The sequence below is a fragment of the Dryas octopetala genome, chromosome 6 (assembly GCF_963921425.1).
Source record: "Dryas octopetala chromosome 6, drDryOcto1.1, whole genome shotgun sequence".
Taxonomy (NCBI): domain Eukaryota; kingdom Viridiplantae; phylum Streptophyta; class Magnoliopsida; order Rosales; family Rosaceae; genus Dryas; species Dryas octopetala.
The window spans coordinates 7,506,214-7,532,980 of NC_141371.1; the positions used below are offsets into that span (position 1 = coordinate 7,506,214).

The 26,767-nt window shown below is 36.6% G+C and overlaps 5 protein-coding genes and 1 non-coding gene across 7 annotated transcripts; 4 read left to right on the plus strand and 2 right to left on the minus strand.

Annotated features, from left to right (window-relative positions):
* The first annotated feature begins 6,422 nt into the window (after nt 1-6,422).
* Nucleotides 6,423-8,096, plus strand: LOC147281878 (uncharacterized). The gene has a single exon (XM_086246956.1). The coding sequence runs from the start codon at nt 6,845-6,847 to the stop codon at nt 7,952-7,954; it is 1,110 nt and encodes a 369-aa protein (XP_086103082.1). The 5' UTR covers nt 6,423-6,844; the 3' UTR covers nt 7,955-8,096.
* Nucleotides 8,097-9,751: 1,655 nt separating this feature from the next.
* On the minus strand, nt 9,752-9,841 carry TRNAM-CAU (transfer RNA methionine (anticodon CAU)). Its single transcript is given in 2 exon segments — nt 9,752-9,787; nt 9,804-9,841. It is a non-coding gene; the product is annotated as a tRNA-Met (tRNA).
* Nucleotides 9,842-10,730: 889 nt separating this feature from the next.
* On the plus strand, nt 10,731-12,540 carry LOC147281880 (Ankyrin repeat family protein). Its single transcript, XM_086248712.1, has 6 exons — nt 10,731-10,981; nt 11,400-11,491; nt 11,615-11,693; nt 11,784-11,878; nt 12,047-12,142; nt 12,230-12,540. The coding sequence occupies exons 1-6, from the start codon at nt 10,807-10,809 to the stop codon at nt 12,308-12,310; spliced, it is 618 nt and encodes a 205-aa protein (XP_086104838.1). The 5' UTR covers nt 10,731-10,806; the 3' UTR covers nt 12,311-12,540.
* Nucleotides 12,541-13,173: 633 nt separating this feature from the next.
* LOC147281881 (pentatricopeptide repeat-containing protein At5g39350-like) lies at nt 13,174-16,252 on the plus strand. The gene has a single exon (XM_086248584.1). The coding sequence runs from the start codon at nt 13,184-13,186 to the stop codon at nt 15,770-15,772; it is 2,589 nt and encodes an 862-aa protein (XP_086104710.1). The 5' UTR covers nt 13,174-13,183; the 3' UTR covers nt 15,773-16,252.
* Nucleotides 16,253-16,399: 147 nt separating this feature from the next.
* RABC2B (RAB GTPase homolog C2B) lies at nt 16,400-20,066 on the minus strand. 2 transcript variants are annotated; one of them, XM_086246611.1, is made up of 7 exons: nt 19,899-20,066; nt 19,492-19,646; nt 18,909-18,977; nt 18,717-18,782; nt 18,064-18,185; nt 17,232-17,360; nt 16,400-16,777 (listed from the first exon to the last, which is right to left on the minus strand). In XM_086246611.1, exons 2-7 carry the CDS (start codon nt 19,625-19,627, stop codon nt 16,667-16,669), a joined length of 633 nt encoding a protein of 210 aa, XP_086102737.1. In that variant the 5' UTR covers nt 19,628-19,646; nt 19,899-20,066; the 3' UTR covers nt 16,400-16,666. The 2 variants fall into 2 exon arrangements, with proteins under 2 accessions (XP_086102737.1, XP_086102736.1); XM_086246610.1 differs by lacking the exon at nt 19,899-20,066 and having other exon boundaries at nt 16,401-16,777; nt 19,492-19,885.
* A 3,782-nt stretch (nt 20,067-23,848) lies between these two features.
* On the plus strand, nt 23,849-26,398 carry LOC147281883 (hydroxyproline-rich glycoprotein family protein). Its single transcript, XM_086247802.1, has 7 exons — nt 23,849-24,120; nt 24,222-24,391; nt 24,610-24,686; nt 24,805-24,870; nt 24,980-25,054; nt 25,146-25,220; nt 25,640-26,398. The coding sequence occupies exons 1-7, from the start codon at nt 23,969-23,971 to the stop codon at nt 26,075-26,077; spliced, it is 1,053 nt and encodes a 350-aa protein (XP_086103928.1). The 5' UTR covers nt 23,849-23,968; the 3' UTR covers nt 26,078-26,398.
* Nucleotides 26,399-26,767: the final 369 nt, after the last annotated feature.

Genomic DNA, 26,767 nt, shown 5'->3' on the forward strand with positions numbered 1-26,767 from the left:
ATATATATTGTACACTAATTCAAGACACTTCCGCACAGTAAGTAATTTTTACTGGAGTTTGATTTCCAATTGGCATTTGATTTCCAATTGACATTCGAGTGCTTTAGTAATTGCCATATGAGATATCGTAATTGCCATATAATATGTCAACTGTTTCATTACTGAATGTAAATTACTTCATTAATATTAAAATTCTAACATTTTGAACTCGGGAACTAATTTCATAAAAGAAAATTATGTCATTCAAAATATCAAATAATCATTGACGAAATGATCATAAAGTTTAAAACCAGATAAAACATTAAAATGTTTTTTAGTATAAAGTGTTTTATTTGATACAACATTATGGTTTTCCCGCCATTTACTATACAAACCCAGCATAAATTATATTATTGTAAATATTTTGTGTGGTGTAGGTGGCTTTCATCAATTTGGTATCATAGTTAATGGCTTCCTAAGTGATAATTTTATATTAATCAATTGGTCCATGAGACAAAATGTTCTATAACAATAATAAATAAATAAAACTTGGTTATTGTTCATAATAATAATTAATAAATTAAAAAGGAAAAATAAAGAAATGGACATGTGTTTGGCAGGAGGAAAGCAAAATTGATGGAAAGAGGGATAGGAAAAAGTTAGAGAACCTCTTAATTATTTGGTAAAAGGAAGGGACAAAGAGAGCTCTTCAAAAAGAACTTTTCGAATTACTTTTTGAAGTTTTATCTTTATTTTTTCATCCTCATTTTTTACCTTTATTTCCACTAAAGGAGAGGGATATATATATATAATAGTAAATAATTAATAACCCCCAATTAGTAGTAGAGTTATTTCGAAACCTCCAGTGTTTTTAGAATTAATTAATACTCCCTAGTTGATGTTTAATCTTAGTTGTCGCCCCCTAATCAATATGAAAACAGCATTCTGTTGTTTAATCTTAGTTGCCCATGTGTGCCTTGGTCCACGCGTTGCTCCCTGCCCATGCGTTACTTCTCCATCCTAGCCCATATACATACTACATTGCAGTAAAAACTTAAAAAAAATAAAGCAGCTAGCCCATCGTGCTTTCGTACCGTATTCGGGCCAGTCCATATAGTTAAGATCTGAGCCCGATACGGCCCACGGCCCGCCGGCCATTCGTGCTTGTGCCGTGCTTTAAAAGAACTGAGCCACAGACCTTATTTTTATTTTTATTTTTTAGGGTGATAAAACTAATTTTATGATATTTTTTTCTTATTTATAATTAAATATTAATATTATTTTTCATGAAAATTGAATATTTTTGTTGAAAAATTCTGTAAAAATGGAAAAAATAATGTTAAAATAGTCGTGCCTAATTTGGGCCCATTTCGTGCTCGTGTTCGTGCTGTGCTTGCCCCGTGTCGTGCTCGTGTCGTGTCGTGCCTGTTGGTTAAAAACTTCGGCCCGGACCGGCCCGACCCATTTAATCGTGTCGTGCCGTGTCTATTTTAATCGTGATGTACCGTGTCGTGCTTGGGCCAGTCCGATCCGTTTGACACTTCTAATTTAATATTATGTTGCAGGGGTTAAAAAAGAAATTATAAGTATTAGGGAGTTTTGAGAGAGTTTTTAGGTAGGTGGGAGTTTAAACAAGTTTTGTATGTAGTTAGGGAGTTTAAAATTTGGCACTATATATATAATTTGCATCATTAATTTTTAATCATTTCTATGTGATTACCTATTTATCTTTAATAGAGTACACGTCTTCAATAGTTCATTGTCCATCACGTGTGCGTAAGTGATTGCGATTTAAATAGTTTTGTATATTGTATTTGAATTTGAGAATGAAAGACTTCAATTTAGAACATTTCAAATATGGCGAATATAAATATCTTTGTCTTTGTATCTTTAAGAAGATGGCTCAACTCCTTGGCCAAAAAAAAAAAAGAAGATGGCTCAACGAATAATTATTCATGGGCATCAGTCCAAAAGAGGTCATTTTTGGAGGTTAAAATCGATTTATCCTGATGCGAATGACATATCACAAAGAAAATGAAGAAAGAATCACCATATTGGGCCCATTTTCTCTTAATTATACACAAAAGCAAAACAAAACAAAAATACGTAGCTTCACAAGTTCAATCAATCCCATTCGTCTTGCCCAAAAGACATAGGATGAACATGAACTTTGTTTGGAAGAAATATAAGTCCATAAATCCATGCATGCATCAACCAAAGCTACTCTCAATCTCAAAGAAGCATCAACCATGACACTTCAATCTTCATTGTTTTGTAAGATTTGGAAAAGTGACAACGTGAAATTCTCACCACTAAACTACAGCCACGTGGGAGTCTGGGCTTAAATTATAAAAAGAAAATGCTGAGAGGACCAGTGTTGGGCTGGGCCGGACATTTGGGTTTATCTTTGTAATTGTTTTTCTATCTTTGAAACCCAAGATGCCTGCTCTCCTTTCCCCAAACATACACAATAAATTGTGGACAGTTTTCTGTTTTGGGCTTTGGCCCTTGCTGTTTGTTTACCTTTGTTGGGCTTCATTGTCCTAGTTTGGGCTTTCTGTTTTGTTCTATCTGTGGGCTGGGTTTTGCACACTTTCTATTATTCAGCCTGGTGGGCACTTGTTCATGGAGTCAGCCATTAACAGCAATGACAATATGGCATTATTAAGTGCTTAAATCATTATCATGCTTCATGTGACCAAAAAATTAAACCTAGCATAGCCTAGATAGCTTAACTAGTAGAGACAGAAGGCATCAAGGTAGGCATAGTTGTCTGGAAGGTAGTGTCTAGCTAGGTAGTTGGGGTTTTACGTTAACACATGACTCTATACCAATCTTTGCATATAGTTAAAACCTAATTAGGTGTCTAAATTCATGCATTTATATGTTAAAAAAATATGAAAAAGAAAAATAATTTTCAATGCATTGACTCTTACCACAGGCCAACCCCTTGTATGTTGTTGCTACAACATGTTTTTTTCCTTTAATTTTTGCTCTTATTTGAAAGTGGGAGATGAAATTTGAGACCTCGATCTTCAACATTTTGGAAAAAAAATTTTGATTGATAACTACTAATTGCTTCATTGAGCATAAGATATATTCTAAAGTAAATTTTGTATATGTGTACAAATACATGTAAACTAAGTATTTGATAACTAGCCTAGTGGTATTTTTCTTCTCAATATTGGAAGAGGTCTTAAGTTTGAGGCCCCCTCTCCAATATAGAAAAGGAAAAGAAAAAAAAGTATCAAATAAATTCAAATGTTTTATGCTTGTAAAGGTCATTCAAACTTAAATAGTCCAAATTTATGGGCTGTCTCTATGTTTCAACTTATCTCTGCAAGTTATGTTATAATATGTTAACACATATTAAGGGACTTAAACTGAGGGACAGTGAATTAAAGACAATGCATTTGGATTCATTTGAATGTTTATTGATTTTAACAGTATGTTAAAGCCAACTATTAAATGCATTGTCTCTCACTAACTTTTTTTTTTTTTTGAGAATAAAGCAAATCATTGTATTAAAACAGCCAAAAAGGCAGAGAGAATACAAAATATGAGCCTAAAGGCTTACAAGAAAACAAAAACCCACAAAAGTGGAGCAGAAAAGCCCACAGAAATTCGAAGATCTCATAACATCGGCATCGAACAGATACTATAGCCATCAAACGGAGCCAGAGAGGCACCGTAGGAATTAGCGAACTAGTCGCGTTTGGGTTCACGATCCTACCAACATCTCTAAGTCGAGGCTGACAATAGCGCAAAGTGGCGGATGTGGCAATAGTAACCGGTGGAAATATGACCGGTACCGGCGAAAATAGTGACTCCCTAACACCTTGTGATGAGCGCCAGAGAAAACCTGAAAGCATCAAAACACAAAACAAACCAAAACAAACAAAATCTGAAAAACTCTCACGAAGAGAGGTGGAAAAACTCTCACAAGGAGAGATGAAAACACTCTCACTTATTGGGATGAGAGTATCCCAAAGGACAAAAATAAAAACACAGAAAAAGGAAAAGAAAAACAAAAGAGAGAGGGGCGAGGGGAGGAGCAGTCTGTGAGAACACAAAGGCCGCCCCTCCCCCATGGAGAGGTTAAGGAGAGGAGAGAGTTTTTCCTTTTGGGATAGCGGCTAGGGTTTTTCTTGTGTTCCTCTCACTAACTTGTTTGGGCACTGAATTATATATCTTTGGGCAAGAAGTCACATATATACATGTATAGCAGATATAATGGCATAAATCAAGTCACATACATATGTTCACTGCATACTTGTCCTCCAAATTATACAGACACATATATTAATATCACAATACAATATATTTATTACTTTAATATATATTTTAATATTTTAGAGTCATATATACAAGCTTGATAAGGAGTGGATGAATAGTAGCAGCAGTAGACTTAGTCGTTAGTAGTATAGTAGTAGCTAGCTAGAATTATGATGATCATATATTTATATATATATATATAATATTATTATACAAGAAAAGAGTAGAGGAAAAGAGAATTAATGAAGCAAGCCCATGTTATGTGACCAACCAAATCCACAAAAATAATAATAATAATTTGATAAATTTGATGCTTTACTTGGGTCACTAACTAGCTAGTAACTATTGCTGATGCTGGCCTTAAGGCCCTTACGTGCCCCTCACAACCCCTCCCCATATAATTCCTCACGCCAAGAATCTCTCCCATTAACCCATTTCTCTACACCATCTACTACTTCACACTACTCTCCCTATATACGCTATATTAATTAATTAACAACAGTCCCTTGCAATTTGGTCACCGTCCAAAAAAATTTATCTATTTTAATATCTTTCCTTTATCATTCATTTCAAGTAGCAAATGACACCTAACCCACATAAATATTGGGCAAATTATATATATAACTTATCTTTTATAATACGCCTATGATATATTTCATAATTATAATTTATATATTAATGGATCTTATATAATATATATACGTTGTGAGCTCAACCGATGTTATATATAACTGTCACACAAAAAGGAAAATTCGTTAAAAAATGTAATAAAAAGAGTTTATTATTAATTAAGAATGCGATCATATATATAATATTACGTATTTGAGAAGAAACATTTTCTTTCCCATTTCCAGTATTTCCCAGAATATAATGGTTTTTTCTACAATGTTGTCTTGGTTGTACTTATACTCTTGTTGTATTGTTATTACGCAATAATGGGAGGTAGAGTATGAATGCAGCATGAGACTTTTCCAAGTCACATTTCTATTGTACAAGCTAGTCATCAATTTGTTTTTATCATTTTTCCATATCTCAACTTTTCCACGTATTATCTCATCTTTAATTTTAATGCCAACTAACTAACGTGGCACATAACGTACATGATACAACTACAACTAGTTACTAGTTATAAATAAATGAAGTTTAAAGTAAATTTAGATATAAACAAATGAAATATTATTACATTATTTTATATAAAAAGTTGGGATATTAATAGTTAGTGACTATAGTGTTGTTTTAATATCGGAAAAAAGAAAGTCAAATTTTAAACCTCTTCAATCTCGTGGAGAGAAATACCTACCGTTGAACCATTCTTAATTGGTAATGGCCATAATGTTATTAGAGGATTAATTAGCAGCATTGTTACATATATGTTTCGGTTTGGTACCCTAGTCAAAATTTCACAAGGTATACTACTAATTTTCTTTATGTCACTTGAAAAATTGTCTTTATGTGATTCACCGATTCTGCAGCTAAGTTCTACTAAGAAACTGTTGATCATTTTGTGCTTTTTACCAAACCCTTTTGATTATTTTTTTTTTCTTGTAATGAAGCAGCTGCCTTAATGATTGGAAAGAGCATAAAATGTCAATCAAATAATTGGATCATAAACATATGGCCGGCGTGAATTTTGGGTTATTGTCCATTCAAGAAGTGATTATTCAGCATATAATATGAAGTGGGTGGGTCAACTGCACATGAACTGCTTAATCTGATTCAATCAGTAATGAAATTCCACTCCATTAATAATAAATTAAAATATATATGAAAAATCCCCTGTCCTCACAAGTCACAAAGATCTCCACCAACAATTTTCAAACCTTTGCGTAATCATACATTAAATTAGTTAATTAGCTAAGACTAAGAGTATGTAATATTACATTAGTGATTTATTATATCTCAAATATGTAATTAGCTAGTAACGTGATCAATAAATGTGGTATATATTTATGGTTTTACATGATATATATAGTTGAGTTAAACTGCACTGTTAGAATCCCAAAAATAGTTCACAAATAAATTGGGTGGGCGGAGAAGCACAAATTCTGTGGCAGTCCAGGCTTGCAAACCAAACCAAACCAATTCTCTCCAGAAAGGAATCGTTGGAAAAAAGTAATGGGTTTGCTTCAAAGCCAACCGAATCTCACTCCTTGCCTAGCTTCCTCATACTCACATTGCATCTCTCTCTAACTTTCTCTCTCCCCCAATATTTCATACCTGTATGTATATGTGCATGTATATATATCTGGCATAGATAATATTCATTCATATCATATGCCTATTTCTATATATAACTTCCAATTTAGGTTGCAAAATTAAAAACGCCAATTCACGGTTACTACTATTATTCTCACCTGGACGGCTTTTTTTTAGACCAGTCGATCTTTTACTTAAAACTCGCTCGCTCTCTCTCGCTCTCTCTCTCTCTCTCTCTCTCTCTCTCTCTCTCTCTCTCTCTCATCAATTCACTACTATAATTACACCCCACTTTCTTACGTTGCTTCCTCACCCATCTCTCTCTCTCTCTCTCTCTCTGAAACTTTTTTGGTGCTGGTGTTTTCTGTGAATTCATCAAGAAGAAGAAGTGAAGATGATGATGATGTTGATGGAAGGCGATCAAGAATTAGAAGCGACCCAGATGATGATGATCAAAGGCAAGCGCACCAAGCGTCCGAGGCTGCCTTCCCCAGCTCTCGCTTTAACAACAACAACAGCTTCAAGCTCATCCACTGCAGGAGGAGGGCTAGGTGGTCTTGATGATGATCATGATGATCTTCATCATCATCATCATCAAGATCTTGTGATTGGTCCAAGATTAATATCAGTTAGTACTACTGATGGTGGTTCATCATCATCACCACCTGCAACCACATCAGCCGAATTCACAGACATCAGTACCCAACAAGAAGATCAAGATCAGGACATGGCTGCCAACTGTTTGATTCTTTTGGCTCAAGGCACCGAAACCCCACCAAAACCCCAACAACAACCGCAGCCCACAGTGCAGAACAAGGCTGCCTCCACCGCCACCGCCACCACCACCGCCGGGTTATACGATCATGCCTACGAGTGCAAGACATGTAACCGCTGCTTCCCTTCGTTCCAAGCGCTTGGCGGGCACAGAGCCAGTCACAAGAAACTCAAGGCTAATAATAATAATAATAATAAGGTGCAAGAGACGAGTATCAAGACGTTGTCGTTTATGGCAGATCAAGAGGATCAATATGATCATCGTGGGTTTAACAACAACAACAACACTGCTAGCACCACACTTTCGTTGCAAATATCAAATAGGGGTTTGAGGGCATTGAGCAGTAGTACTAGTACTAGTACTATTGGTGCTAATTGTAATATTATTGGGATGATGAATAACAAACCCAATAAGAAGGTTCATGAGTGTTCAGTGTGTGGGGCTGAGTTCACGTCTGGTCAAGCTCTTGGGGGTCACATGAGGAGGCACAGAACCTTCACAAACACATCAACAACACCAAGCAAGAGTAGTACTCCTCAGCCCCAATTGGGATTCAAGAGACCAAGAGACTTTTTGCAGTTGGATCTTAATCTTCCTGCACCAGAAGATCAAGATCATCACCGTCTGGAAATTACCAAATTGCCCTTTGCCAGCAGCAATTCCTCCAACAAGGAACAGCAAGTCCTTGTGTTCTCTGCCTCTCAATCTTTGGTGGGTTGCCATTACTAGCCAATTGAACAGCTAGCAAGCAAACCCACAAAATTCAATTGTCAATATCCCAATTCGTTCTTAACATTCATTATTGTTATTGATCATTAATTCATTGTTGATCAATCTACATAGAGCTGAAATTGATGAATTCTTTGGGCAAGTGACTTGTGGTATTAATTTTTGGTGACCTTTTTTTTGTTTTTTTGCCATGGTAGGCTGGTATGCAGTAATTTATGGTGACATTTTTGTCTGGATTGTTTGGCCATACTACTATATATTTTTTGCCATTCCTTAAAGCCCTTTTAAGTGGGAGGAGAATATGGTCAGGAAATTGAGAGAGAGAGAGAGAGAGAGAGAGAGAGAGAGAGAGAGAGAGAGAGAGAGAGAGAGAGGTGGAATTAAGGACAGCAAATTAAGGAGCTAGCTAGGGGAATGCAGGAGTAATTGGGAAGAGTTTGGCACCACCAAAACCTGAACCGAAAGTAGTGGATTAGGTTCCCTAGACTATTGTTTGGTTTGCAAGAAAACGAAAAAGCATTGTCTGTGTGTGCATGTGTCTGTTTCATATAACTGATCGACAAAAAAGAAAAATGAAACGGATGGCAAGCAAAGAGTACAGTAGCTTAATTAACTGCCCTTCTTTTATGGATGGGTCCAGTACCTTTACATTTATATAATTATATGGGAAAGTGATACACCACACGCTCCATCTCTTAAATCCGTTTGTTTTTTTGTCTAATTAAATTTAGCATCTGATGCAAGTATTAATTTCGTCCAATCCCATATTTTTTGATATTTTGATCAGGTACGTACTTAGCTAATCAACCATGAACAAAAATAGCAAATATATTTCTACCAAGAAGGTGCTGTTCCATTACTGTTGGTCGACTCAAGTGGTGAAAACTCCCAAAAAGAGTACTGCAAAACATTTGAACTTGTAGAAGGTTGAAACATATGAGATATGTGTGGTTTATGAGTGATGGTATTTATCTAGAGTTGAAATATCTGCAAGAAAAAATAAAAAAAATCAAATCATGAGATTGAGTTGTTTTATGTTTATCTTAAAAACATATATGAGATGTGTATTGAATAATATTTATCTTAAAAGTTAAATTTATTTAGTGAAATAATTCTATAAGTATTTATGACTTTATTAGATGCTTAGCTCGTGAAGTTAGTGTCAACAAATTTTTTGGTAATTGGTTGATTTGACCAGAGTTTAGTCGGGTATAAGTCTTCAACATGCATGTGGTTGTATATATATAAGAGGTTGACACTTGACAGTTGACACCACCATTGATGACAAGAGGAGTATACATAGAAGAGGACAAAAGAGCCTATATAATGCATACCTAGTTTTCTTTTGACTTTGTGCATGCTTTAGTCACTTTCTGAGCAACATTAGAGAGAGAGAGAGAGAGAGAGAGAGAGAGAGAGAGAGAGAGAGAGAGAGATGCATGGAAGAACTCACAAAACATTGTGAGAAGGTCAAAAAATTCTTGATCTTGTGTAGTTGTGTTGGCTATTATGGGCTCATTTGGTGGGTGTTGGAAAGTATGGCATGTGACAAGGGGTCATATATATATTGAAATTAATTGGCAATTTGCATGTTTAGGTGGATTTATAGGCTGTGCCTTAATTAAACAACCCCAAAGACTGTAAAGTTGAAGGCTAGCTTAAAAGTCACAAGACTCACAACTCACAAGGTGGTGGTCATGTTTAATGTTGTCACTTGTCAGTAGCAAGTGACAAAACAGACAGATTGATTCAGGAACTTCTTGTGGTTTTGGTATAAGAAGAATAAAAAAGGATTAATGGGGTGAGAGAGGCTCGAACTCTCGACCTCAGGATAACTCACTGATTAAGCTATGAGACCTACGCGCTAGCCAACTGCGCCACCACCCCTTTTCATTAATGGTCCATAATTAAAGTCTCTACTTCATTTAGCCAGCCAAACATATGTTATCTTGTGTGTCACAAATTCACAATGCTGATCCACTCAAATATTATTTGGACCACGGACAGGGCCTGACACAAATCAAATCGATGAAGGCCCAATTCGACCAGACTTGACATGGCCACTTCTGTGCGCCAAAATGGCCTAGCAATATGTGACATCTACGAAAATCTAGGATCCGCCTACTTTATTTGATGAGAAAAACTTTTCTATATATATTTTATTTGTCTCTTGCTCTTATTACATATAGCCATATAAGTTACATGATAAGAGAAATAAAAATATATACTGCATAACACTTGTAGATTTGGTGTAGTGACAAAATTTGGTGACTTGCACTTGGATGAAACATAAATGATGCTAATTTTGACTTGCATGTGTTTTGGCATGTGAAAAATAATGTTGGTTGGTTCAATGTTAGCAGATAAAATGACTTCATTCAACTTAAACTTGGGGTCACAAACAGTTCTTATGTCGAGTGGGTTAGGGTTTAAGGTTTAAGGAGGAGCCAATCACTCTTTCCACGTTGGCGCCAACCTTCCCTTCTCCTCCGGCATTACAAATCACTACCTCCTCATATGGCCATGCCAGTCTTAAAATTTTATAATTAATAGAAATTAGCTATGAATCTCAACTAATGTGTTAATATTTTATTTGTTCACCTCATTTAGTTGTAGCAAGTACTAAACTAACATATTATATTGCTAAACAAAAATTAAGATAATAATCGGTGTGTCTAGTATCATTAATTCCGAAATGCCCAAAACCGTAATTTAGCAAAAAACTTATAAAAGGTGTAGTACCCTACTGCCCCCTTCTTAACCCCTAGTTGCGAAATTGGAGCATAACATAAGAAAGAGAGTGATTAAGACGACGCAGCGAAACGAAACGAAAGCAAAATCAGAATCATAGAATGGCGGTTCCAGGGAGGCGGAATGGTCTGATGGACGAGGACGACAACGAAGAGGAAAACGCTCTCTTCGAAGAAGAGGGTTTGGAGGACCTCGACTCCCACGCGCCTCCTTACCTACGCGCCCTTGCAGACGCTGCTCACTTCGGCGACGTCGACGCCCTTCGCCTCGCTCTTGGTACCTTTCGCCTCTAAATTCTCACACCGCTTTACTTTAAGTTGTAATTTACTCTTTTTATGAGCTGATTTTGAGCTTGATTTCTTAATGGGTTGATTATGATTGTGCTATTGTTTAGGCATTTAGCCTCAATTTTGTTACTTATTAATCCAAAGATATTGGCTTTACAGCTTTAATTTTTGTTTTTTCAGTGATTCATGTACCAAAAATCTGTAACCTTTATTGTTTAGGCGCTTGTTATGTTATGTGTTTAATATGTACTGGGCATGGCTTTTCAAATTGACCCTCCTGGTTATTTTATTGCACTGTATTCATATGCTTTGGAAAACGATATTCATGGAGTATTTAATTGACCCTTTTTAGTTTTTGGGTTTATCTCATTATGCTGATGCTTGCCCTTATTTCTGATTGCATACAGATAACTTAGAAGGAAGCATTGATGAACCAGTGGAAGATGGGGATACAGCTCTCCACCTGGCCTGTCTCTATGGTAATCTTTCATGTGTCCAGGTCAGTTGGCTTATGCCTTAAGGGATTAATTTTTTTTTTTCTTCTTTATTTACTTGTTGATGTTGTACTTTGTTGTGATGTGTGAGTGATGTTTTTAGCTGAGAATAAGTGTTTTAAATGTAGTTACTTTTGGAGAGAGGAGCAAACTTGGAGCCTAAGGACGAAGATGGAGCAATTCCTTTGCATGATGCTTGTGCCGGGGGTAGGCTATACGCACTTGCTACCCTTAAGTTGTGTGAATTAATTTATTTTCTATTCAATTTTTTGACTTTACCTCAAATGACTGATGCAGGATACACTGAAATAGTTCAACTTTTAATTAACAGTGCCAACGACGCTGAGCGTGTAAAGAGAATGCTAGAAACAGTTGATGCGGAAGGTGATACTGTGAGTATTTATTCAATTCACACCCTTCTTGTGTTTTACATGGGAATTCCAATGGTGAAAAAAAATTCTTGAATTTCCGAAATGGACCAACTGTCCATTAAAAGAAGTTGTACAGTAGCCTTATTTTCTTATCTGCTCATGTGCCTCATGCTGACATTTCTTCCACAGCCTCTTCATCATGCAGCGAGAGGTGAGCATGCCGATGTTATAAGATTGTTGCTGGCTTCCGGAGCTTCTCCTACGAAGGCAAACCTATATGGAAAGGTTTGTCCTTGAAGGAATTTATTACTTTTTAATCTTTTCAGCGACCTCTTCTTTGTTTATGGTGTTTCACATTGAAAATCTTGGCAGGTCCCAAGTGAGCTACCTGAACCAAACACAGAAGCTAGTGCAATTTTGGAGGCTGCTGCTGGCGCTATGGCTTGCCAGTAGGCTTGACATGCTGACAATGTTAGATTCTGTTTAGGCTGTGCTGTGCTGCTTTTGTTGGCCTCAGCACCAGGGGCGAAGACATTGTGGGGGCAATTTGGTCTATCGACCCCTATAGCTTTTTTATTGATAATGATTTTTTTTTTTTGGCATGTAGTGATAATGAAGTTGATAATATAGTACAAATTTACTAATTTTGTTTTAATCATAGGATTGGTCATTTTGATTTTTCATCTCTTTACCCATTATGGCAATGATCTCTTTATCCATCTAAAAAATGTATATGGATTTGTGAAAGTGACATTGATATTTCACATCGACTTGAAATAAGTTCAAAAACCAATGTGAAATTTATAATTCCAACTGGATTTAAACGAGTTTAAAGGGGGATAATTGGTCTCAATGGCCTTTGTGTACTTATCTTTATCCCTCCCTCTCCTCTAAGTCTATCTTGTCGACGAAATGATGGATTTTTTTGTTAATATTTTAGAAATTGGGTAAGTTTTATTCATATGAACTAATTTGGTGATTTTGTCCCTCATTATTTGCTCAATTGCTCACATGTGCAACTTGACAGAAAATTAAACAAACTTGATGGAAACGACCAAAGTACATTACCGGAAAAGTACATCAACAAATTGGAGGACTAAAGTGTGACATAGGGAAAAGTTTGGGGACCATCCCAACATGAGAGAGAATAATTTTTGGCTTTGTTCTAGTTTGTTCGTTGTCGTGTATAATTTTCAGTCATAGGATCTTTTTTTAAAAGACATGGACGATTAAGATTAAAAAGCAAGGGTAGAGTGAAGGCTTGTATCAGTTGATATTTTCCTCATCTTCTTTGCATTCCCGCCAAATGTGATGGGAGCTCTACTCATGGATATACCTGTCACTCTAAGCCTTCAAAAACTACCTCTCACACCCACACAGTCCCAGACCAAAGACTCTAAACCAAAAGACTGGAACTTGATCATAAAGAACCACGCCAAGCTCAAAAACGACCATGCAATCCTCTCAACATATACCCTTATGGAATCTCTAGGAGTAGCACCCGATAACGCCTCTCTGCCTCTCGTTCTCAAGGCATGCGCGAGGTTGGGTGCCATCGAGAGAGGCAAGAGAACACATTCAAGCATTCGGAACACGGCTTTGCTTGAAGATGTTAGAATTGGGACTGCCCTTGTTGATTTTTACTGCAAAGGCGGGCTTATCAATGATGCGGTTGAAGTGTTTGATAAAATGAGGGTGAGAGATTTGGTTTTGTGGAATGCTTTGATACATGGGCTCGTGGGGTGTTGTTGTTACGAGGAGGCTATATCCTTGTTTATGCAAATGCAGAAGGAGGGGTTGAAACCCAATTCACGTAGTGTGGTTGCATTGCTTTTAGCATGTAGGGAGGTTTCAGAGTTGAGATCCGGAGAGGAGATACATTGCTATGGTTTGAGGAATGGACTCCTTGATTTGGATGCTCATGTGGGTACTGCTTTGATTGGGTTTTATCTGAGATTTGACATCCGAATGTCACATCTTACATTTGATTCAATGGTTGTGAGGAGCATAGTTACTTGGAATGCAATAATTTCCGGGTATGTTGATGTTGGGGAGTACTTGATGGCCTTGAAGCTTTTTGTACGGATGCTTGTGGATGGGGTTAAGTTTGACTCTGTTTCAATGCTGGTTGTTATTCAAGCCTGTGCAAAAATTGGATCTATTGAATTGGGCAGGCAAATTCATCAAATGGCTATTAAGTGTAGTTACAACAATGATCTTTTCATAGTAAATGCTTTGCTCAATATGTATAGTGAGTGTGGATGTTTTGAGTTATCATGTGAATTATTTGAAACTGTTCCCAACCATGATGTTGCTTTGTGGAATTCCATGATATCTGCATACATTGAATATGGCTTTTATGAGGAAGCAATGAGTTTATTTTCTAAGATGCGAATAGAAGGAATCAGGGAAGATGAAAGAACTATTGCTATAATGTTGTCGTTATGTGAAGATTTAGCTGACGGCTTGAGAAAGGGTAGAAGTTTGCATGCTTTTGCGAGCAAGAGTGGGATGAAAATGGATGTTTTTCTAGGAAATTCACTGTTAAGTATGTATGCTGAGTTTAACTGTGTTGAATCTGTTGAGAAGGTCTTTGCCGAGATGAAAGGTTCAGATGTTATCTCATGGAACACTCTGATCAGTGCATTGGCCTGCAATGGATTGCGAGATAAAGCATGGGAAATATTTGGGGTAATGCGAGAGTCTGAAACCAAGCCTAACTCACACACAATAATATCTGTCCTTGCTACTTGTGAAGATGAAACTTGTGTAAATATAGCACGAGCAATTCATGGTTTTGTGATAAAACATGGTATTGAAGTTGACCCATCTTTGAGCACTGCACTAACAGATACGTACATGAATTGTGGTGATGAAGCAACTGCTAGGACTCTATTTGAGGGTTGTCCCCATAGGGATGTGATCTCATGGAATGCTTTAATTGCCAGTTACATCAAAAACAACAAAAGCAATGAAGCTCAGATACTTTTTAACCGCATGATTTCAGAAGTGAAGCCCAACGCTATCACGATCATGAATATTCTCTCATCATGTACCCAACTTCCATCTCTGCCTCTAGGCCAGTGCTTGCATGCGTATGCAACTAGGAGGCAATTCTCATTTGGTTTTGATTTGTCTCTTGAAAATGCTTTTATATCTATGTATGCAAGAAGTGGTAGTATGCAAAATGCTGAAAGGATCTTTAAAAGTTTACCAACAAGAAATATTATCTCATGGAATGCCTTGATTATTGGCTATGGCATGCATGGTCATGGATACGATGCTATTCGTGTGTTCTTACAAATGTTAGAAGATGGTTTCCAACCAAATGGGGCAACTTTTGTGGCTGTTCTATCTGCTTGCAGACATTCTGGTTTGATAGAGATGGGATTGCAGCTTTTTCACTCTATGGTACATGATTTTAAGATATCACCTGAGCTTGTTCACTATGGTTGCGTGGTTGACCTTCTCGGTCGTGCAGGACGCTTAGATGAAGCTAGAGAGTTTATTGAATCAATGCCTATTGAACCAGATGCATCAGTGTGGAGAGCTTTGCTCAATGCTTGTCGAGATAATTCTGCAACCAAGTTAGCTGGAACCATCTTTGAAAAGCTTGTTGAATTAGAACCCATGAATGCAGGGAATTATGTGCTGCTATCTAATATATATGCTGCAGCAGGTCTGTGGTTAGAGGTGAGGAAGATAAGAACATGGCTCAGGGAAAAGGGTTTAAAAAAGCCTCCAGGAATAAGTTGGATTGTTGTTAAAAGTCAGGTCCACTATTTTGTTGCCTCAGATACATCACACCTTGAATCAGACAAAATTTATGCTAGTTTAAATTCTCTGTCAGCCTTAATCAAAGACATTGGATATATTCCTGATCCTCGATGGGTTTTGCATGAAGATGAGGATTAGACTCGAAGAGGTCAGAATCTTGGTTTTGCATATTGCTGAGGGTTGGGACCCTAACATAATCGCTAAGAGCTTTAGCAATGCAGAGAGATGCCGGGAGATGAAAGAAAATCTTCCAGGAATACGGTTTACTCAAAAGCATGAAAGGACCATTGTGCATCAATTTCAGACATGGAGAAGGAGCAGTCAATTCAAAAGTTCAGTTGTGAGTTCCTAACCAAATTGTTTATCAACACTGATAGAAACATTGAACTGTATATATATACATGATTCCCAATGGCTCCAAGCACAGATGGATTTGTAGTTGCTTCAGGCAGAGCATAAATCTATTTTTTTTTTCTTTTCCTTTATTAAGAGAAATTAAAGTTAGGGTGTTCCCAATGGCACATTCTACTGCTATTCCTGTAAGTGGGGCTCTTGGAGTCGCTGTTTCTACAATTTATGGCATCCCAACATGTCCCTGTTTATGTATTAAATGTTGTAATACCAAAACATTTGTAGCTTTTTATGATATAGCCAATTTAGAAAAAGCAGTTGGAAAAGTACTATTGTTCTGAGCATATTATTTAGAAAGCTCATGTGGCCGAGGCATAATCCAATTAATAACCACAATTTTCTCAAGTTCATTCCCCTGTCAAAAAGAGTAGAAAGCTCATGTTTTTTTTTTTTTTTTAAGTAACAGGGCAACTCTGTTTTCATAACATGGCTGAAAAACAGGGCAAGCACATTTACACAAGCTAATACAGATGTTATTTGAGTGCCAATTTGTCCATTATGATGGTACAAACAATTATGCAACTCAATAACAAGACAGCAGCAGTGAAAGGAAAAGAATAGAAAGTTACATATACACGATCTGTGAATCAAGCTTCATATTGAAGTCAACATTGCATCATTCTACAAGCAACAACTGCCACTAGGAGGCGCTTGATTTTCCTGGTTCTGCTTCAAAATGTTTCTCTTTGCTATGGTTGAACCTTCTTCCAATAGACTGGGAATCTCCATTATCTGTTAAACAATCTCAGCTTGTTAGAAATGAGAAAAGAAAAAATGCATCATATGACTAGATAATCTCAATCGTTTTCTCTAATCCTGTGGTGGCTGCTTTGGATCCTTAGTAATTCACAATACGACAAAAAAATTATGATAATAAAATTATATCAAGAACATAAGGATATTTAGCTGCCAGTAAAATATAATTGGATGATAAGTTCTAATTCTGAGATTATTAAATCTACTTATACATCTCTACGGATAACTATTGGTAACCTCAAATTTGTTTTAGTAGTTTGAATACATACATAAATTTTTATGAACTTACATGTATTCCTGTTATATATTTAATTAAACAGATAACATGTATTCCTGCTATATAGTAACTAGATAAATAAACCCACAGGTGGTATCAAACATCTTGCATATGTTACAAAGTCATTGAAAGGCAAAACTTTCACAAAAGTACCTTTAATGCTAGCTCTTCAAAGCAATGCTCCACATTTTCTCTAGTTTTAGCGCTACATTCAAGAAACAAGCATCCAAGATCTTTTGCAAGAGCAATCCCCTCTTCTCTGCTTACAGCCCTTTCAGATTCCTGAAATCACACAGAATTTCTTTTTTAACTTTTTGCATAGATTGAGATAATTAAGAAGAGGCCTCATCTTTTCTACAAGTAAATTTAGGAGTATGGTGAACAGGGGAAGTGTAGAAGAGGCAACAAATATGTTTGATTACATGACCATTTTACAATGTTTCTAGGCTGCAGAAAAATGACATTCTTGACCAATATAATGCGGACTTAGATACTGGTTCTGGTTGTCAATACATGTCCGAGTGTCCAATTTGTTAATATTCCAAATAGTTTGGAAAGCCTGCAGGTACCCTTAATCATACCAGGTTGTCATGACATGAGTCTTGGCAAGGATGAAAGGTACAAGTAATCCGAAGGTCAAGTAAAGTTACACTAATTTAACCAGTTAAATCACGAGTCTTTGTTTTCGATGCACGAGCACACACGCATTTTAAAGCATTCAATTTGGTTTCACCAGGCGGCAAAAAACATTAGGTTTCTGAAAGATAAAGATCAGAACAGAGACGAGTACCACAAGACTATTTGATTTATTTATATTTTTTTCCCATCTTTTTGCTTGTGACAATATTTATGAGGAGCATGGAGCTAGTAATAAGACCTTTGCTGGTTGTCTACTTATGATATATATTCAGAACCATTGATCATTTCTTGTTCATTTTCCTGGATCAAGTTTTCAAGCATAAGACATAGAGAATATGAAACTTACTCTATCAACTTTATTCCCAACAAGGATCTTGACACAGTCCTGATTAGTTGAGTACAGCTCCACTTCTTTAGCCCATACATCTGATAAGTTCGTAAAGGTGTCTCTCCGAGTCACATCATACACTAAAAATAAAGCGGAGGAATCATCTGTTAACTTGAATCAGGAAACTATAGTATGCAAGGTATTATGAGAACTTTAGATTATAAGTTAATTTAAAAGAGTAATAACGGAGTGGGAATAAACTATACCACTCCTAAGAACTCAAACTTGTACTAGTTCTATATGCCTATAAGAGAAAAACTTTTCAAATGCCATTCTCCCCTTTCTTGTTTTCCAAAGGCAATAGTCTCATTGAACTTTCAACAATTCATGTGAAAAATACCAAAATGCCAGCATAAACAACATGACATGATATATGCCCATGTACAAGATTGTCACTAGATTATGAAATATTCTTCATGTCAGCAGTCAACCAGACATGGGAACCATATTCTACCTTTTTTTTGTTTAATATGAAAAATCAACACTAATAAGAGAAATGGGAGAACTTGCCGTGCAGTTGCTAGGTGGAACCAATACCACATTTTCCTTAAAAAAAACTTTAGAAAATAGATATTTCCAGAAAAAAAATGATGAGACTTTTAATACCATACCAAGAATGATTCCTTGGGCATTTCTATAGTAGGAGCTTGTCAATGTTCTGAACCTCTCTTGCCCGGCTGCAATAGACAATGTGATTCGTCACGCCATAAAACAATTTTATATAAGTATAGTTAAACTTCACCAAGGGGCCTAAATAAAAAATGCATCATAGAATGAAAGAATAGACAAGTTTCATATGCTACCAGTGTCCCAAATTGTCATCTTAATTCTCTTCCCATCCACAGTGAGCAGCTTGATTTTAAAATCCACACCTACAAGCAATGGAACAAAACCCATCAAATGAATCACAATGGCTGTCACAACCAATCCAGATTATGCATAAGATGTATAGGAAAAACGTTTAAGCCACTAGCTTTTGAAGGTCCACTTCTCGGAAATTCACAAGACATTGATTACTTTTTCTGAATCCCATATATATTAACTTATGAACTGCCTAATTGAGCTCCATGCCAAGAGGCTATGATTGAGAAAAAGACAAGAAATCCATATAATATAAAGAAAGTTCAGAGTGATAATACACTCTTACCAACAGCAACAGACTGTTTGAGTGATAATCCATTCAAATTTCAAAAAGTCCCATTATAGATCCAACAGTAATAGACTCCCTTTGTTTGCTTACCAACAGTTTATCTCATTCACAATCCACTCAACAAAAATAACTAGAAGAAAATTAGTAAAAAGTTTTTCTTGCCCAATATTGTTCTCAGCAACCAAATGGGAATGTTAAGCTAAAACAAAAGATAGAAAATGGGGTTGAAAGATTACCAATGGTGGGGGCAAGATCGTCGACGGAGTTGGAGATAAAGCTAACAAGAAGACTACTTTTGCCAACCCCAGAGTCTCCGATCAGCAAGATCTTGAAGGACAGATCGTAGCCACTGCCCTGCCCTGAAGAACCCATTTGATCAACTCTGTCTTTGCTGATGATTATTATTATTAATTAGTGCTTTTGTGAGTCTTAACTCTGAAGTGTGTGTATGTCCCCCCCTCTCTCTCTCTCTCTCTGTGTCTCTCTGAAAAGTACAGTGAAAGAAATGTATATAAGGTGGAGGAGAGAGAAGGAGAAAAGAAGAAAAGCAATGCCAATGAACAAATGGGCATCTATCTCTCTATCTTTTTGAGAAGTTTGGAAGAAAATGAGAGAAAAATAAAGCTAAAGAAAACGGCTGTACCTGAACTACAACAGCTGACAACAACCAACGTATTTATGCTTTGCTTTTCTTTTTTGTTTCTGAATCTTTGGTTTCCATATTAATCGGGGTTTTGTCTAAACTCTTTCTTTGTGCTCGGTTCAGTTCTGTCCCACACCTGAAGGAGTCGAATCGATTCTTTTGACACACAGAGATATAAACGCATTTGTTTAACGTTGATAGAGTTTATGCATGGACCTCCATTTGTTAAAAAACAAAATCATGACCACCATAAAAAAGCATCAAGTAGGAGTGTAGGACTTAAAAAAATGGGATATGAATGGAGGGCTCCATCTGGGCTTTAATCGTGTGAACGAGAACTCACTTAGGGATAAATCTTGTATGGGGCTTGCCCCATTGGGTCATCTCTCACCTGAGGTGGGACTCACATGATTGTGGGTCCCACCTCATGTGAGAGATGCCCCAATGGAATAAGCCCCACCGAAGACTCACTCCTCACTTAGTCATAGGTACAGTTTTTAAACGTATGACAAAAATAAAAGATTAATGCCGAATGTGAATTAGATTCTGAATTTCTGATTGAACACTTTAATATTTTCGCATCCGACATCTCGATTAGAAAATGTCTCAACATAAATATATTTATATATAACAGGCTTAACAGCTATTAAGTATAATTAGGATGAAACACTGAGTCTATGGAACTTGGTAAGGACGCAACAATCTTCCAAATGCTTTAAATAAAGATAAGTGTGATGGTAGGTCTTCTAACTCAAATGATAGAGAATTTTATCTAGCATTCAAAATAAAAATTTGACTGTAATTTAGTAAAAGTTTTTAATTGGTTGGATATTTCTTATACTTTCTTAATGAGTATACCATGGTTATGATCATATATTTTATATTTGATCAAATATATGAATTTTCCAGGAATGGATTGGTCCACAATGGGTCAAAACTCAAAAGGAGAAGGGAAAAAATTGCATGCAATGTGAAGTGTAAGCGTGTGAAATAGAATGGGGCACCCAAGAGTCGGGTGAAGGGGCACTATCATTGTATGGTACACAGGATGAAGAAGTGATCCCACTACCATAACAATTCATGAGCTAGAAAACAAAACCTCCATTTATTATCTTCTTATCTTGACCTGCCAAAATGTCACCACCATTCATTCCTAATTCCTAAATTACATTTTATTTTATTGTTTTTAGGTTTGAATTAAACCCATTATGACCAAATATGTCTCCTCTAGAGCACACATAAGAAAGACAGACTCACTCCCCTTTTAAAAAGAACCCTTCCAGGCTTTCATATATGATGAAAGCGACATTTTCTTGGTATGTCACTTCACAAAATCTTATACAAATACGTACATATATCAAAACTGATATTTAGATTTATCTTAAAATGTTAAAATTTAGGGTAGTACAATACAATTGTTACTAATTTTGTTAATTTGTTTATGTATTGTGACGTTAATCATCATCATTATGAGAGCTAATTATGATACTCAGCTCCCCCCCACCATTACTAATTGCATAATACGGATGAGAAACCTTGTCATGCCTTTAGCTAATTAAATATTAGGACCCCACATTTGAATTTTCCAAAGAAAAAGGAAAAAAGTATTGGGTTATGATTCTTATGAAACGTGGGAAGAATAATACAAATTACAAAAGAGGAAGAAGATTAGAAATAGGCTTTGGCCCATTTGAAGTTTGGTGTGTCCCTTCTTTACAATACAAGGAAGCACCTGGTGATGGCAACAAGTAAACAAACCACCTTAAAACTATTATTAAATAGTCCCAATTACAAATTTATAGAGGAATTTGATGACATTTTAAAGGGGAATTTTAATCACTTACATGGCATACACACGTGTGCTTCTGAATGCAACCAAGAAATAAATTAGTATTAAGATCAAGTGGATTTTTTCTCCACCCTTAGGGTAGGGTGTTTTAACTTTGAAGTGCACCTTGGGATATCTTAAGGTGCACCCTCGAATGCCTAAGGTGCACATTGCAATGATAGTGTGTAAGTGATTTGTTTGGTTTAAAAATTAAAAAAAGAGTTTAGTTTTAAACCTTCAGCTTACAAGATTAATTGAACATGATACTGTTGATACATTCAATAAACAAATTAGGTTAATATCAACAAATTTAACATAATTAGTTAAATAGATCATGTTATGATTATTTGCCACGAGTAAGAAATGACATCACACAAACTCAAACTCAGTCAATAACACAAATTTCCACTATTGCCATTGAAGAATGAAGATTATTCTTTTGGATGCTGGGTGTACTTATCAAATTTCCACTATTGCGAAAGAGATACGATTTTTCATAACACAATTTATCTTAAATCTGTTGATTCTCTACATCGAGGATGGCTAAAAATAAGGACTTCTATTAAATTAATAATTCTCTAAACTATCAGAAAAATAGAAAGAAAAAAATTATCTCTTCTCAAATTTTATTAATTATCACCCACCCTCTCAAAAGAGAACAAAAACTCATATTTATATGGCTTAGATTACTTAGACAATAAGAATCCTAATTAAAATAAAATCTAAAATATTAATTAAAATCCTATCTTACCAAATCTAAAAAAAGTCTCTAAAATTAATAAAAACTTCATTACAAATTATTAAAATAATATAAATCTTCTAAAATTAAAAGATAGTTATGTCAAATAGACCGACCGCATCACTTTTACACTGGTCAGCTTTCTAACTATGGGTACTTTCGACCTCCCATTATTAATCTAAAAAAATCTAATATTTTAATTTTGAAAATAAAAATGAAAATTCAATTAAAAAATATAAGTTTGAAAAAGGTCCTTAGATGAAATGCCATATGGAAGTATGGAACCAACGTAGCATTTGTGTAAAGCTGACGAAAAAAAGTTATTTTTTGACGGAAATGGGTTAAATTGTTGGCATAAATTCAATTCAGACATATAACTATATAAGCTATTTCAACGGGATCTATGAACTTTAAAATATTTCAAATATACACTCGATCTATTATCTAAATTGAAAAATGAATTTCTGTCCATTGATTCGTTGAGAGATCAGTTAAATGACAGCTTGGCTTTTGCTGACCGGGATTACTTGACGACGTGGCGCTATCTCAGCAAACATTTCTATCCGAATGAGCGACACGGGCCCACAATTTAATAATAATAGAGAGAGTGAGAGTTTGTGGGCCTGTGTCAGGGGTTAGGTGGACTCGTGTCGCTCATTTCCCGCCAAATGAGCGACACAGGTACACCTAACTCCTGACACGGGTCCACAAACTCATCATCTATTTCTCGCTCGTTGAACACAAGTGAGAGATTTATATTCAAATTTGGGGAAAAACGTGATGTTTTTTGGAGACTAAATGATCAGGAGAGCGTTCGACGAGCGGGAATGAGGTGATGAATGTGTGGGCCCGTGTCAAGTGGACATGTGTTGCTCATTTGGCGGGAAATGTATGCTGAGTTGGTGCCACGTCGCCAATTAATCCCTGTTAGCAAAAGTCAAACTGACATTTAACTGATCTCTCAATAAATTGATGGACGAAATTTCATTTTTCAATTTACATAATAAATCAGGTGTATATTTAAAATATTTGAAAGTTAATGTATCCCGTTGAAATAACATATATAGTTATATGTTTAAATTGAATTTATGCCTAAATTGTTTAATGAAAGAGACTTTGGCGGATGAAGTGTCAAAAAAATTAGTTTCGAAAAAACATGACATTTTTTTTTTATCGATCAAACATGACATAATTTGAGAGGGAGTCTATTGTACATGTAATTAGCCGAATATCCAATATTTGTTTTTTCAGGTTTTTTTTTTGGTCGAAAGTCGAAAGTCGAAAGTCGAAACTGGACTCCCCATTCCTTTTGATTTTGGCCTTTCCATTTTAGAGTAAGCCCAAACAGGACTCTCCTATAAATCCAAATATCCAATATATTATTTTTCGGATTTTCTAACAAAAAGTAAAGAAAAACTGCAGAGCGAGAGCTTCTTCGAAATCGCAAACCCAGCGAGTCTGCGAGTCACAGTCACTCAGTCCGTGAGTGAGAACTGAGAAGATATGGACAGAGAATGGGGTTCGAAGCCCGGCAGCGGCGGCGCCGCCTCCGCCCAGAACGAAGCCATCGACCGCCGAGAGCGTCTCCGACGACTCGCCCTCGAGACCATCGATCTCGCCAAAGATCCCTATTTCATGCGCAACCACCTCGGAAGGTACCCATCTCTCTCTGTCTCTCTCCATTGAAATTGCTTTGTTTATGGGTTCAATCTTACTGTTTTCTTGTTGGGTTTTTTTTTCTCCTTTTCTTTTGTAGCTATGAGTGCAAGCTTTGCTTGACGCTGCACAACAACGAAGGGAACTACTTGGCCCACACGCAAGGAAAGCGGCATCAGACCAATTTGGCGAAGAGAGCGGCACGCGAGGCCAAGGAGGCTCCTGCTCAGCCTCAGCCCCACAAGCGCAAAGTCTCCGTTCGGAAGACAGGTATGTTTTTTTTATTTTTGTTTCATGCGCATTTTGTCGAACACTTGGTGAGCATGTGAAATTGGTCATAAAACTTTGTTTAGTGGTGTGTTTAATGTGTCATATACTAGAAAGTTTGATGTGATTTGGGTTTTGAGGAGTTTTAAGTAGAATGTGTTGTGGCTATGAATTGGGGTCCTGAATTTACTTATATGTATCTCTGTCATGTGTGCTTGCAGTCAAAATTGGTAGGCCTGGGTATCGAGTAACAAAGCAGTTTGATGGGGAGACAAAGCAGAGGTCTCTTCTCTTCCAGGTGTGTGTTTCATTTGTTTTACATATTTTCCTGGAATTTGAAGTTGTCATTGGTGGATATATTGAGTACGGAGAGATGGACTAACTAATATGTGTGTTGTTCTTCGTATTTTATGCAGATTGAATATCCGGAGATTGAAGATAATGCAAAGCCAAGGCACCGTTTTATGTCATCTTATGAGCAGGTAGGGTTTTAATGTTTTATATATTTAATCTGAGTTTGTTGCCTAAACACTTTTGCTTGTTGCCTGCAATTCATGACCACTCTATAAATGTTAATTTTCATGTACACAGAGGGTCCAACCATTCGAGAAAAGATACCAGTATCTTATGTTTGCAGCTGAACCTTATGAGATAATTGCTTTCAAGGTATATCTCGTTGTCTATGCATTTGGTATTCATCCTATATATTTTTAGATTCAGGAAATTTACTGGCCCTACATGCTTATATTTGTTTCAGGTTCCTAGCACGGAGATTGACAAATCCACTCCAAAGTTTTTCTCACATTGGGATCCCGACTCCAAAATGTTCACGGTTAGTCTTCTGATTCTATACTGATTCATGTATTTTTAATCTGCACTTTTGAAAACACTTTAAAGTGTTGGATTGGACTGTCAACCTCGTTGTTCATTATATGGGTTTATTTTATGTGGTTATACTAAGATAGTGTGAACTTAAAACCTTGGGTTTGTAAGAAAACTAATTTGATTTAGCAGGCGAGCCAAACTCTTGGTCTTGAGTCTCTTGACTCAATGTGGTGTCTTTCTCGACTGTTGTTGCCAATTGGTGATACCTACTTAACTTAGACAACTGCCTACCAGCTGAATTAGGCTGAAATTGCTTTCATTTTCTATGATATCAGTCACTGGTCTAGTTTAAACGGTTTCCTTTTATGATTTTTGGTGGTTGAATTTTTCTTCTGATTTTCTATTTGGGATTGTATCAATATGCAGTTGCAGCTATACTTCAAAACAAAGCCACCAGAAGCAAACAAACCTCAACCTCCCCCTGCAGCCAATGGCCTAGGTGCTCCTGGTGTCCCATCAAGGCCTTTGCCCCCACCACCCCAGGGTCCACCTCCTCCTCCTCCGCAAGGACTGCCGCCTGGTGCACCTATGGGAAATCCTCCTAGAGCTCCACCGCCAATTCCTGGATCTTTACTGCCACCTCCTCCTATGGGAAATGGCCCTAGCCCTAGGCCTATGCCTCCTGGTGGAGCTCCACCTGCCCCTCCTCCACCACCTGTTGGTAATAACACAATGGCGAATTTCACTCCTGGCATTCAGCTGAGTAGACCTCCATCAATGCCACCACCACCACAAGGTTTTCCAGGACAACAAATGCAGGGCCAGGGTCTTCGTCCACCCCCACCCCCTCATAACATGGGCTGAGGGAACCCAATGTCTCCACAGCATCTCAGTAATCTTCGCAGTATTTGAGAAGAATGTTGTCCAGTATGGTGTATTTGCAGTGGCGAAGACATAGTGGGGGCAATGGGATTTACCAACCCTGTATTGATAATGAATTTTTTTTGGCATGTATTGATAATGAAGTTGATAAATATGTACAAATTTGGTTAAATTTGTTTTAATCCAAGGATTGATCATTTTGATTTTTTTCCTTCTAATGATCTCTTTATCCATAAATTTGGTGTTTGGGTCAATCATTGTTAGTGTTTGGATCTCTTTTTTTATATATATATTTTTTTCGTAGTTGTTGATATTTTGTTATTTGGTTATAATGTTGACATGATAACTTGATAAGTTAACCAGTTGAGTTTAGGTTTAGGGTAATTTCATGCAATACAAATATATTAAAACACGATACGTTTTCTGGTCTAGCCATAGTCTCAACTCTCAAGGTCCTGCATCTTCTCTCGATAGTTCCCATGCGGTAGAAGCAACACTAATTGCTGTCAGTGGGTCCCTCCACTCTCTCGCTTATGTGCATGCAATGCAATAGTTGATGCATTCTATTGCAAATATTTTTGTTTTTGCAACCCTCGTTAGAACCTAAACTAAAAGTCAGTCAAATGGGCAATAGATTGCAGTTATTCTTACATTGCATACGCCACTTGGAAT